We start from the raw sequence: 13,165 nt of genomic DNA on the forward strand, positions 1-13,165 counted from the left end.
AGTCCATTCTCTACGTCTGCGTCTTTATTCCTGTCCTGCCCCTAGGTTCTTCATAACCTTTTTTTTTTTTTTTAGATTCCATATATATGTGTTAGCATATGGTATTTTTTTTTCTCTTTCTGACTTACTTTACTCTGTATGACAGACTCTAGGTCCATCCACCTCACTACAAGTAACGCAATTTTGTCTCTTTTTATGGCATTAACCATAAAAAGTAATATTCCATTGTATATATGTGCCACATCTTCTGTATCCATTCATCTGTCAATGGACACTTAGCTTGCTCCATGTCCTGGCTATTGTAAATAGTGCTGCAGTGAACATTGTGGTACATGACTCTTTTTGAATTATGGTTTTCTCAGGGTATATGCCCAGTAGTGGGATTGCTGGGTCATATGGTAGTTCTATTTTTAGTTTTTTAAGAAACCTCCATACTATTCTCCACAGTGGCTGTATCAATTTACATTCCCACCAACAGTGCAAGAGGGTTCCCTTTTCTCCACACCCTCTCCAGCATTTATTGTTTGTAGATTTTTTGATGATGGCCATTCTGACCAGTGTGAACTGATACCTCACTGTACTTTTGATTTGCATTTCTCTAATGATTAGTGATTTTGAGCATCCTTTCATGTGTTTGTTGGTAGTCTGTATATCTTCTTTGGAGAAATGTCTATTTAGGTCTTCTGCCCATTTTTGGATTGGGTTGTTTGTTTTTTTGATATTGAGCTGCATGAGCTGCTTGTGTATTTTGGAGATTAATCCTTTGTCACTTGCTTTGTTTGCAAATATTTTCTCCCATTATGAGGGGTGTCTTTTCATCTTGTTTATGGTTTCCTTTGCTGTGCAACAGCTCTTAAGTTTCATTAGGTTCCATTTGTTTATTTTTATTTTTATTTCTATTTCTCTAGGAGGTGGGTCAAAAAGGATCTTGCTGTGATTTATGTCATAGAGTGTTCTGCCTATGTTTTCCTCTAAGAGTTTTATAGTGTCTGGACTTACATTTAGGTCTTTAATCCATTTTGAGTTTATTTTTGTGTATGGTGTTAGGGAGTGTTCTAATTTCATTCTTGTAAATGTAGCTGTCCAGTTTTCCCAGCACCACTTATTGAAGAGGCTGTCTTTTCTCCCTTGTATATTCTTGCCTCCTTTATCAAAGATAAGGTGACCATATGTGCATGGATTTATCTCTCAGCTTTCTATCCTGTTCCATTGATCTATATTTCTGTTTTTCTGCCAGTACCATACTGTCTTGATTACTGTAGCTTTGTAGTATAGTCTGAAGTCAGGGAGCCTGATTCCTCCAGCTCCGTTTTTCTTTCTCAAGATTGCTTTGGCTGTTCATGGTCTTTCGTGTTTCCATACAAATTGTGAAATTTTTTGTTCTAGTTCTGTGAAAAATGCCATTGGTAGTTTGATAGGGACTGTATTGAATCTGTAGATTGCTTTGGCTAGTATAGTCATTTTCACAATGTTGATTCTTCTAATCTAAGAGCACAGTATATGTCTCCATCTGTTCGTATCATCTTTAATTTCTTTCATCAGTGTCTTATAGTTTTCTGCATACAGGTCTTTTTTCTCCTTAGGTAGGTTTATTCCTAGGTATTTTATTCTTTTTGTTGCAGTGGTAAATGGGAGTGTTTCCTTAATTTCTCTTTCAGATTTTTCATCATTAGTGTATAGGAATGCAGGAGATTTCTGTGCACTAATTTTGTATCCTGCAACTTTACCAAATTCATTGATTAGCTCTAGTAGTTTTCTGGTGGCATCTTTAGGATTCTCTATGTATAGTATCATGTCATCTGCACACAGTGACAGTTTTACTTCTTCTTTTCCGATTTGGATTCGTTTTATTTCTTTTTCATCTCTGATTGCTGTGGCTAAAGCTTCCAAAACTATGTTGAGTAATAGTGGTGAGAGTGGGCAACCTTGTCTTGTTCCTGATCTTAGTGGAAATGGTTTCCGTTTTTCACCATTGAGGGCGATGTTGGCTGTGGGTTTGTCATATATGGCCTTTATTATGTTGAGGAAATTTCCCTCTATGCCTACTTTCTGCAGGGTTTTTATCATAAATTGGTGTTGAATTTTGTTGAAAGCTTTCTCTGCATCTATTGAGATGATCATATGGCTTTTCTCCTTCAATTTGTTAATATGGTGTATCACATTGACTGATTTGCGTATACTGAAGAATCCTTGCATTCCTGGGATAAACCCCACTTGATCATGGTGTATGATCCTTTTAATGTGCTGTTGGATTCTGTTTGCTAGTATTTTGTTGAGGATTTTTGCATCTGTGTTCATCAGTGATATTGGCCTGTAGTTTTCTTTCTTTGTGACATCTTTGTCTGGTTTTGGTATCAGGGTGATGGTGGCCTCGTAGAATGAGTTTGGGAGTGTTCCTCCCTCTGCTATATTTTGGAAGTTTGAGAAGGACATGTGTTAGCTCTTCCCTAAATGTGTGATAGAATTCGCTGTGAAGCCATCTGGTCCTGGGCTTTTGTTTGTTGGAAGATTTTTAATCACAGTTTCAATGTCAGTGCTTGTGATTGGTCTGTTCTTATTTTCTGTTTCTTCCTGGTTCAGTCTCGGAAGGTTGTGCATTTCTAAGAATTTGTCCATTTCTTCTAGGTTGTCCATTTTATTGGCATAGAGTTGCTTGTAGTAATCTTTCATGATCCTTTGTATTTCTGCAGTGTCAGCTGTTACTTCTCCTTTTTCATTTCTAATTCTATTGATTTGAGTCTTCTCCCTTTTTTTCTTGATGAGTCTGGCTAATGATTTATCAATTTTTTTTATCGCTTCAAAAAACCAGCTTTTAGTTTTATTGATCTTTGCTGTCGTTTCCTTCATTTCTTTTTCATTTATTTCTGATATGATCTTTATGATTTCTTTCCTTCTTCTAACTTTGGGGGTTTTTTGTTCTTCTTTCTCTAATTGCTTTGGGTGTAAGGTTAGGTTGTTTATTTGAGATTTTTCTTGTTTCTTAAGGTAGGATTGTATTGCTATAAACTTCTCTCTTAGAACTGCTTTTGCTTCATCCCATAGGTTTTGGGTTGTTGTGTTTTCATTGTCATTTGTTTCTAGGTATTTTTTGATTTCCTCTTTGATTTCTTCAGTGATCTCTTGGTTATTAAGTAGTGTATTGTTTAGCCTCCATGCGCTTGTATTTTTTACAGATTTTTTTCCTGTAATTGATACCTAGTCTCATAGTGTTGTGGTTGGAAAAGATACTTGATACGATTTCAATTTTCTTAAATTTACCAAGGCTTGATTTGTGACCCAAGATGTGATCTATCCTGGAGAATGTTCCATGAGCCCTTGAGAAAAATGTGTATTCTGTTGTTTTTGGATGGAATGTCCTATAAATATCAATTAAGTCCATCTTGTTTAATGTATCATTTAAAGCTTGTGTTTCCTTATTTATTTTCATTTTGGATGATCTGTCCATTGGTGAAAGTGGGGTGTTAAAGTCCCCTACTATGATTGTGTTACTGTCGATTTCCCCTTTTACGGCTGTTAGTATTTGCTTTATGTATTGAGGTGCTCCTATGTTGGGTGCATAAATATTTACAATTGTTATATCTTCTTCTGGGATTGATCCCTTGATCATTATGTAATGTCCTTCTTTGTCTCTTGTAATAGTCTTTACTTTAAAGTCTATTTTGTCTGACATGAGAATTGCTACTCGAGCTTTCTTTTGATTTCCATTTGCATGGAATATCTTTTTCCATCCCCTCACTTTCAGTCTGTATGTGTCCCTAGGTCTGAAGTGGGTATCTTGTAGACAGCATATATACAGGTCTTGTTTTTGTATCCATTCAGCCAGTCTGTGTCTTTTGGTTGGAGCATTTAAACCATTTACATTTAAGGTAATTATTGATATGTATGTTCCTATTCCCATTTTCTTAATTGTTTTGGGTTTGTTATTGTAGGTCTTTTCCTTCTCTTGTGTTTCCTGCCTAGAGTAGTTCCTTTAGCATTTGTTGTAAAGCTGGTTTGGTGGTGCTGAATTCTCTTAGCTTTTGCTTGTCTGTAAAGGTTTTAAATTCTCTGTCGAATCTGAATGAGATCCTTGCTGGGTAGAGTAATCTTGGTTTTAGGTTTTTTCCTTTCATCACTTCAAATATGTCCTGCCACTCCCTTTTGGCTTGCAGAGTTTCTGCTGAAAGATCAGCTGTTAACCTTATGGGGATTCCTTTGTATGTTATTTGTTGCTTTTCCCTTGCTGCTTTTAATACTTTTTCTTTGTATTTAATTTTTGATAGTTTGATTAATGTGTCTTGGTGTGTTTCTCCTTGGATTTATCCTTTATGGGACTCTCTGCACTTCCTAGACTTATTTCCTTTCTCATATTAGGGAAGTTTTCAACTATAATCTCTTCAAATATTTTCTCAGTCCCTTTCTTTTTCTCCTCTTCTTCTGGGACCCCTGTAATTCAAATGTTGGTACGTTTAATGTTGTCCCAGAGGTCTCTGAGACTGTCCTCAATTCTTCTCATTCTTTTTTCTTTATTCTGCTCTGCAGTAGTTGTTTCCACTATTTTATCTTCCAGGTTACTTATCCGTTCTTCTGCCTCAGTTATTCTGGTATTGATTCCTTCTAGAGAATTTTTAATTTCCTTTACTGTGTTGTTCATCATTGTTTATTTGCTCTTTAGTTCTTCTAGGTCCTTGTTAAACGTTTCTTGTATTTTCTCCATTCTATTTCCAAGATTTTGGATCATGTTCACTGTCATTACTCTGAATTCTTTTTCAGGTAGACTGCTTATTTCCTCTTCGTTTGTTTGGTCTGCTGCGTTTTTACGTTGCTTCTTCATCTGCTGCATATTTCTCTGTCTTCTCATTTTGCTTAACTTACTGTGTTTGGGGTCTCCTTTTCGCAGGCTGCATGTTTGTAGTTCCTATTGTTTGGTGTCTGCCCCCAGTGGGTGAGGTTGGTTCAGTGGGTTGTGTAGGCTTCCTGGTGGAGGGGACTAGTGCCTGTGTTCTGGTGGATGAGGCTGGATCTTGTCTTTCTTGTGGGCAGGACCGCATCTGGTGGTGTGTTAGGGGGTGTCTGTGAACTTAGTATGATTTCAGGCAGCCTCTCTGCTAATGGCTGGGGTTGTGTTCCTGTCTTGCTGGTTGGTTGGCATGGGGTGTCCAGCACTGTAGCTTGCTGGTCGTTGAGTGGAGCTGGGTCTTAGTGTTGAGACGGAGATCTCTGGGAGAGCTCTCACCAATTGATATTATGTGGGGCCAGGAGGTCTCTGGTGGTCCAGTGTCCTGAGCTCAGCTCTCCCACCTCAAAGGCTCAGGCCTGACACCCGGCCAGAGCACCAAGACCCTTGATGAAGAATGCTGCTACGCAATGATGGTTTGACCGGAAGTGCCAGTCCCCCAATTTTTTTAACCCCTCACAGTGATGGCACAGTTCACACCATGGAAAGTGATGTGCTCTGAATTGTCAAGGCTCACAGGTTTTCTTATCAGAATTTCCATGAATCAACACAACATTGCAGAGAAGCAAGTATTACCTGCTGCCACTGTACTCCAGGGCTGGGCAGACAAAAGATAGAGCATCCTGAGAAAGGCCACCATGATGGGGTCCAAGTTCACAGTAGCCAGCGCTCCCCACTCCAAAACTCAAGGTGTCCAGACAGCTGCTCTGAGCTGGGCTCTGCCTGCTCCCTCCCTCTCTGGGTAGCCAGCACTCCCTCCATGATCCATTTTGAGTTAATATTTGTATAAGGTGTGATGGTTAGGTCGAGGTTCATTTTTTTGCATCTAGAGGTCTAGTTCCAGCCCCATTTGTTGAAAGGCTGTTTATGATGTTTTGAGTTGCCTATCTCTTGATAACACCTAAATGTTATCAACAGTCTGTCTCAACAGCTTACTGCAAGAGGACTTGCTTATCAGCTAATCAAGCTTATCATCATTGGAAAAATCTGTTTCCTATTCATGTAAATAAGAGTGTAAAGTTCAGTGTCTGGAACTAGGCTCCCTGTGTTTGAAAACTATCTCTGCTACTTACTTAGTGACCACAGCTATGGATTTCGGTCACATTTCCACGAGTCGGCATTTTGGACCAAGCTCAGGTGCACAGGGGTTCCGTGTCCTTGTCAGCTCTCACATTGGCTCAGGGTTGATTGTTGAGGGCCAGGGGAGAATCTGCTGGGATGATAGATCATCTCTGTTCCACGTGGCCTTTTATCCTCCAGCAAGCTATCCGTGGCTTCTTCACATGATGCTTCCCAAGAACAGCAAGCATGGCAGTGATAAGGTGTCTTGAGGCCTAAGCTCAGAATTTACACAGAGTTAGGCTTCTGCTACATTTTATTGGTCAAATCAAGTCATAGGGCCAGCCCCTATTCAAGGGGTGTGAAAATAGACTCCACCTGTTAACGGGAGAAGCTTCAAGTATTGTGGCCATTTTTCCAATCTGGTAATGTTGGTATGTTACTCAACTTGTCTGAGCTTCAGTTTCCTTATTTATAAAATGAAGCTAATAATAATAATAACTAATTCATAATAATACCTAACTCATGAGTCTTAACTCATGAGAATTCAGGAAGATGATGATAACGACAGTGATGATGATAGGCATAGCTAACCCTTTTTTTTTTAAATAAATTTATTTATTTATTGGCTGTGTTGAGTCTTCCTTGCTGCACGTGGGCTTTCTCTAGTTGCGGTGAGCAGGGGCTACTCTTTGTTGCGGTGCACAGGCTTCTCATTGCGGTGGCTTCTCTTGTTGCAGAGCACGGGCTCTAGGCGCGTGGGCTTCCGTAGTGGTGGCACACAGGCTCAGTAGTTGTGGCGCACGGGCTTAGTTGCTCCGCGGCATGTTGGATCTTCCCAGACCAGGGCTTGAACCCGTGTCCTTGCATTGGCAGGCAGATTCTTAACCACTGCGCCACCAGGGAAGCCCATAGCTAACACTTTTTTATAATAGCAGCTAATATTTATTGAGGGTTTACTTTGTGCCAATCCTTGTTCATGCATTAACTCATTTCATTCCCCACAACAACCTTATGAGATCAATGAGATAACAGCAAGTAAGTGAAGGAGTTGAGATTCCAGCCCAGGGAGTCTGACTCCAGAGCCTACACTTGTCCTTTCATATATCCTCTGCCTCTGTATAAGGTACATGAATAGTTAACACAGTTCCTGGTATATAGTAACTATTCACTAGGGAGTCTGACTCCAGAGCCTACACTTGTCCTTTCATATATCCTCTGCCTCTGTATAAGGTACATGAATAGTTAACACAGTTCCTGGTATATAGTAACTATTCACTTCAGTATTTTTATTGTTGATATTACTGTTTATTCTCATTAGACTCATTCACAAAAGGAGGCACTTTCTGATCTTATCCCTAGATTTTTCTTTGTATCCAGATTTTTCTGGAACCCCATGTTCACTGACCATGATAAGCAGAAGAGCAGAAAAGAAATTAAAAAGGCAAAGTGAAAAAGCATAGAAATACAAACAGAGGGAAGTGGAAGGCCAGGAAGAGAGATAGAAGCCATGTCAGGGTTCCTTCCTGTTCAGGCCTGGAACACAGCCTCATTTATTACTGAGTGTTAGGACTCTGATGCTGAAAAGCTAAAGGGCTTCTCCCTTGGAGTGTGACCCATGGCACTTTTGAGGAATATGGACAACCCCCTCCCCCTAACACATTTGCATACACATATACCTTGGTATCCCCTCATCCTTAACAGGAGGAGATGTCTTTTCTTTGAGACTTAGAGCCTAAAGTTTCCTTAGATGATGGGAAGAGATTACCTATCCAGAAGCCATGGATTTTTCTTAACTAATCAAGGCCTTCTAGCCCTTCATATGGACCCTAAAATGTATAATACACTGCAGCACATAGAAAAATGCCCTCAAGAAAGATAGGGTCAATCTAGGAGGGTGAAAGCATTGTTGAATAGGAAACCCAGAAAAGCCCTGGACCCCATGGAGCTCTCCTTGGTGCAGAACCCACTGGATATGACTGAGCTTTTACTTGCTTAAAACCTTGTTCAGGGACTTCCCTGGTGGTCCAGTGGTTACGACTCTGTGCTTCCAACGCAGGGGGCGTGGGTTCGATCCCTGGTCAGAGAACTAAGATCCCATATGTCACGCTGCCAAAAAAACACACCTTGTTCATAGATGTGGCCTCTTCTTGAACCTTATCAGCCCTGATCTGCTGTGACCCAGTTGCCTGCCACCAGAATGACCCTTGACTGCCTGGCACCAAGCCACGCCACCCTCCTCTGCTGATACAGACTGCGGATCAGGAGTTTCATTCATGCTAGTCTGGCCTGGTAGGACTGACCTGCTTGCCACCACCTATGTCCCTGAGGTTCCCTCTCAGGCTGCCCACTCACGCTTAGCACTTTGCCAGGCCAGGACATGCCCTGCAGTACACAGGAGAGAAAAGTAGGCAGCAGGCCTAGTTCTGACAGCTGTCAAAGAGACACGTGATACTTGGGTACAGCTCTGAGCTCTGCATACAGCCACTGATGATTCCAGGTCCAAACTCCAGGGGAGTAAGTCTCTCCCTCTACCACCCCTCCCTCCGTCAGGTCAGCGAGGCCAGAACTATTATATGGGTACAACTTTTAAGCGTAGACTTAGGTGTGTGCATTGCTTAGGGTAATATTCCTGAAGGCGGGGCCAGGGCACCTATACTGATGAGCCTGATGGAGAAAGGGAGCTCTCCACGGAACGGCCCTCACAACACACCGGTGCTTTCGTCCCTGGGGCTCCCCCAGAAGGAACAGGGCAGCCTATAGCAGGGGTGCCAAGCCCCAATTCTATCCCAGATGACGGGCTTACTGTGCAGCTCTCTGCCGGGAACTGGACTGCAAGCCTGTTGTTAAAAAAGACCCAAATCGTCTGTCTGGTTTCTCCAGCAGACTTGAAACGTGGTCACTTAAAGAAACGGTTATTTAAGAGAGAGAAGGAAAGGCTCTTTATGACTTCATTTAAAATGTTCTTTCTCAGGTTTGTGCGTGAAGGAGGCAGAGAGGGAGGAGAACACACGGGGATCTTCTTGTCCGTGAGAATAGGATTCTGCCTGCTTTACCCACCATTTTTGTAACGTAGAGAGAGACAGTGGATGCTCGATTACAGCTAGATGGGTCAGAGTGGTCAGGCGTTAGAGGCACTGGGTAGAGAAATTCTGAGAAATCTGTCTGTAAATATAAAGGGAGGTGATAACGGTTGATTCAAGTGAAGGAAGTTACTCTGTAGTAATACAGATATAGAAGAATAGTCTGAAAGATGGCTCGGAATGATTACTTTAGTAACATTCCAATATTTATTAATGTCTGTAGTGATACCTAGAGAACTTGTTGAGGGGAAAGGCAGTCAGCAGTGGTGAAGAGGTTCAGTGCCTGACATTCAGCCACGACTGTTAGATTTTCAGCTTTTTAATCAAGTTTGGTTTTTTGTTGTGGTGGGGGTTCTTTTGTTTTTTTTGTTTTCGTTTTTGTTTTGCCTCTTAGAAATCTTGTTCTGTGTTACAAGAAAAAAGAATCAGGACAGAATTGATTAGGGGCAGATGTCTAAAGGGATACAAAGAAGTATCTGACTCCAACGTTACCTTCCCTTCAGAAAGTGCTCCTGTTTCTTTCATCATTGTTACAGGCAATTTGTAGGGAGATTAGCTATGATTTTTTATTATTTAATACCAGTTACTTTGTTCTGTATTGTCTTAGCTAATCAGACTCACTTTTTTTTAATAGCGGTGTGGTTTCTTTAAAAGCACACATATTTTTCTGATTATGAAAGCAATGCGTTTTTACTGCATAAATTTGGAAAACAAAACAAGAATAAAGAAGAAAAATAAATCACCCATAACCCCATCATGAGATAAAATACTAATATTTTTATTTATTTATCTTTTCCTATGCATTTAGACACGTATGTGAAACTAACATATGAACATTTTCCTATGTTATTGAAAATTCTAAAAGTATTTAAATCTTTCTGCCCTTTTTTGGACGTTTACTCTGCTTCTGTTTTTCCTGTTATAAATAATACTGATGAATAGCCTGCTGATAAATCTCTTTGTCTCCGTCTGTGATTAGTTCTTTAGAATAAATTTCTGAACATGGAATTGCTGGATCAAAGTTGTGAACATTTTTAAGGCTTTTGATATATTTTGCCAACATGTCTTCAGGGGAAAATGTTTCATTTAAATTCTTGACCAGCAGTATTTGAGTGTACCTGTCACCTGTGTACTGGGTACAGACTCCACACAATACTAGAATAAAACATGCTAGATCAGTGTGGCTTTTGATATACTGGTTTTACGCAGTTAAGAATGATGAAGCTATTTTTTGGCGGCCAAACTGGTTACTATTTTGCATGCATATTTTCAATGAGAAATTATATTGTGTATTTCTCTCCTTTTTTTCTTGCATTTGACTTTGTTCGGGGGCTGCAGGTCGTGTCCAGCCTTCAGCCATCAGACATGTTCGTTCTTGGAGCAACATCCCCTTTATCACGGTACCCCTCAGTCGTATGCATGGCAAGTCTTTTGCCCACCGCAGTGAGCTGAAGCATGCCAAGAGAATCGTGGTGAAACTCGGAAGTGCCGTGGTGACCCGAGGGGATGAATGTGGCCTGGCACTGGGGCGCCTGGCATCTATTGTTGAGCAGGTAATTGCCAAGATGGAAAATTCAGCTGAACTAAAACAAAATCTGCTTTTTAAGCTGTCATTTCAGGTTTCTCAGCTCGTAAAAATAGTTCTGATTTGAGAACAATAGATTTCAACCCAGTCTGAAAACTCTTGTTTCCTGATGAAGGTGCCACTGGGAGACAGCATCCCAGGACAAGCAGAGGGGGTGTCAAGGAGTGGAGTTGATTTCATGCAGTTCATCCCTCAAGCTTCTTAGTGAGAACGAGCTGTGTATGTCAGTGATTCTTAATCCTGGCTGCGCATTAGAATCGCCTGAGAGGCCTGGAGGTGCCTGGGCTTCACAGTCAACCATTTAATAAGTATTTCTGGGATGGGGCTCAAGCCTCTGTGTTTTTAAAGTTCCCCAGGTGATTGATACGTAGTCAGGGTTGAGTACCCAGATGGACTTGTGTGAATATTGAGCTTTTTTTTTTTCCTGTTTTGCTGGGCTTTATCTTTTCTAGTTAGCCTAGTAATCTTGAAATAAGTATGAGCTATCATTGCAAAGATTTCCCAAGTTCAGATATTAGTGAAAGGACTCACCAGACTCCACAGAGAATACCCATATAAGGCTTTCATTTAAAGGCAAAGGGATACAAGGCCACAGAGGGAGTATAAGCAGGCATTAAGGGTCTCAGAGACATCCTATGCACAAGCCCATCCCCCACCCCCCAGGGTCTTTTATTTGCAAAGAGACCACACTCTGTCCCCAGACTGAATCACCGAAAGATCTGTGCAAGGAATCTTGGCTTTGGAAGGCCTCACAGCAGAAGTTTTCAGTGGGAACTTTATGCCCCACTGGCCATGGAGTCAAACCAGGCTGACCACTGATAGTTTATCAGTAAAGAAACTGACCTTCGGGGTCATCATGGGAGTTTTGGACTTTAAATATCACATCGCAAATCCCACTACCTTTATCTTTTCCAAGAGCAGGGATCAGCAAACTTTTTCTGTAAAAGGCCAGATACTAAATATGTTAGTCTCTGTAGGCTGTACAGTTTCTGTCTCAGCTACCATTGTAGCACAAAAGCAACCTTAGACAATACGTAAATGAACAAGCATGGCTGTGTTCTGATAAAATTTTATTTTCAAAAACAGGCACAGGTCAGATTTGACCTGCAGGCCATAGTTTGCCAACCCCTGACCAAGAGTCAAAAAAAACAGACATCCAAGTATCCTGGAGATAAAGCTAGAGCTTTTCCATTCTAGCTGTAATTCAGCTCTATCTTCCATAGCCGTATTTTCAGTTTTAAAAAACAATTTTGCTGGAGTTGGTATTAGAAAACTACTAACCTGAAATTTGATGGAATTTTCTTCATATATTTTCTGTACTAAGCAATTATTATCAAATCTGCCTTTCAGATTGAGTCCCTCAGATCAATGCAGTGTAACAAATATTTATCAAAGGGCTACATTGTGAGGGCCTTAACAGACCTCTAACTGTTGTCTCTGCCGTTGGGGAGCCAGAACTGGGACTCCCAAAATAATTAGGTGATTGTTCAAGGCAGATAATATCCAAATGAGAGGGCACAAATGACAGTGACTGACAGGTCCAGAGGTGGGAAGGCCAAATGAGAGTGTGGTCATTCTTGGGACTTCCTAGGAGAGCTGAGACTCAGGGTGGGCCTTTGTGACTGATAGGATTTGCACCAGCAGAGGGGAAATGTTCCATGCTGCTAAGTGCACATTGTGAATGGTGCCCCTGGAATTGCGTAGCCTGATGGTTCTGGGGACGGGGAGGCTCTACAAGTAGTTTCCAGGTGGGAGACAAAAGCAGGAATGAGTATGGCATGCTGATGGGCCGGAGAGGAGGTGAGCTTGAAAGCAGTGGTGGTGATCTCATCAGGGAGAATGTGTATAATTCTATTAGGCAGGGCTTTGAAACCAGGTAGAGGATTTGGGGTTCAGTCTAGGAGGAAGATTGAAGATTTTGAGCAAAGGAGAAACTGGATGAAAACAGTGGGGAGAACCTGGTAATGGTTTGCTTAGGTTGCCAGCTCTCCTTCTAGGGACACCCCTGGACCTTAAGGAACGGTTTTCTAGATCAGTGCAGTACTAACATATGGAGTCAACTGTCTTGTCCAAGGCATCTGATCGTGTTAGATGGACTCAGGAGCTGACTTAAAGAGGCTTCCATTGGTCACAGATGGGAATATCTGAACATCAATAATTACTGCACTGAATTTAATCACATGAAATATGTTTAAATCTATGAATCACAGTTATACTTAAAAAATAATTCATTGGTCATCTTGAAGGATTCTAGAGAACCTACTCATTTTGGAAACTGGTAAATAAAGGGAAAGAGACACATATCTGTGCTGCCTTTCATATACAAACCATACCTCAAGGTAGCCAAATATTTAATGAAGTAAAGTTTCCCTTTATGGAATTATTCCAGCCTGTAAATAAAGAAGAAATGAATGAATTAGAATATCAGCATTTTATAGCCCCTAATGAATTAATAGGTCTTGGTGATGACCATCAACAGTTACTAACATCACAAAAAGAAAG

The 13,165-nt window shown here is 40.9% G+C and overlaps 1 protein-coding gene across 2 annotated transcripts in view; it reads left to right on the forward strand.

Moving 5' to 3' along the window:
• ALDH18A1 (aldehyde dehydrogenase 18 family member A1) overlaps positions 1–13,165 on the forward strand; it is a 48,083-nt gene that overhangs the window by 5,417 nt on the left and 29,501 nt on the right. For both annotated transcript variants that reach the window (XM_059899915.1, XM_059899914.1), the window contains exon 3: positions 10,417–10,631. In XM_059899915.1, the coding sequence (XP_059755898.1) occupies positions 10,417–10,631 (215 nt within the window). The remainder of the gene's footprint in view (positions 1–10,416; positions 10,632–13,165) is intronic.

Source organism: Balaenoptera ricei, chromosome 16 (assembly GCF_028023285.1).
Source record: "Balaenoptera ricei isolate mBalRic1 chromosome 16, mBalRic1.hap2, whole genome shotgun sequence".
NCBI classification, from domain to species: domain Eukaryota; kingdom Metazoa; phylum Chordata; class Mammalia; order Artiodactyla; family Balaenopteridae; genus Balaenoptera; species Balaenoptera ricei.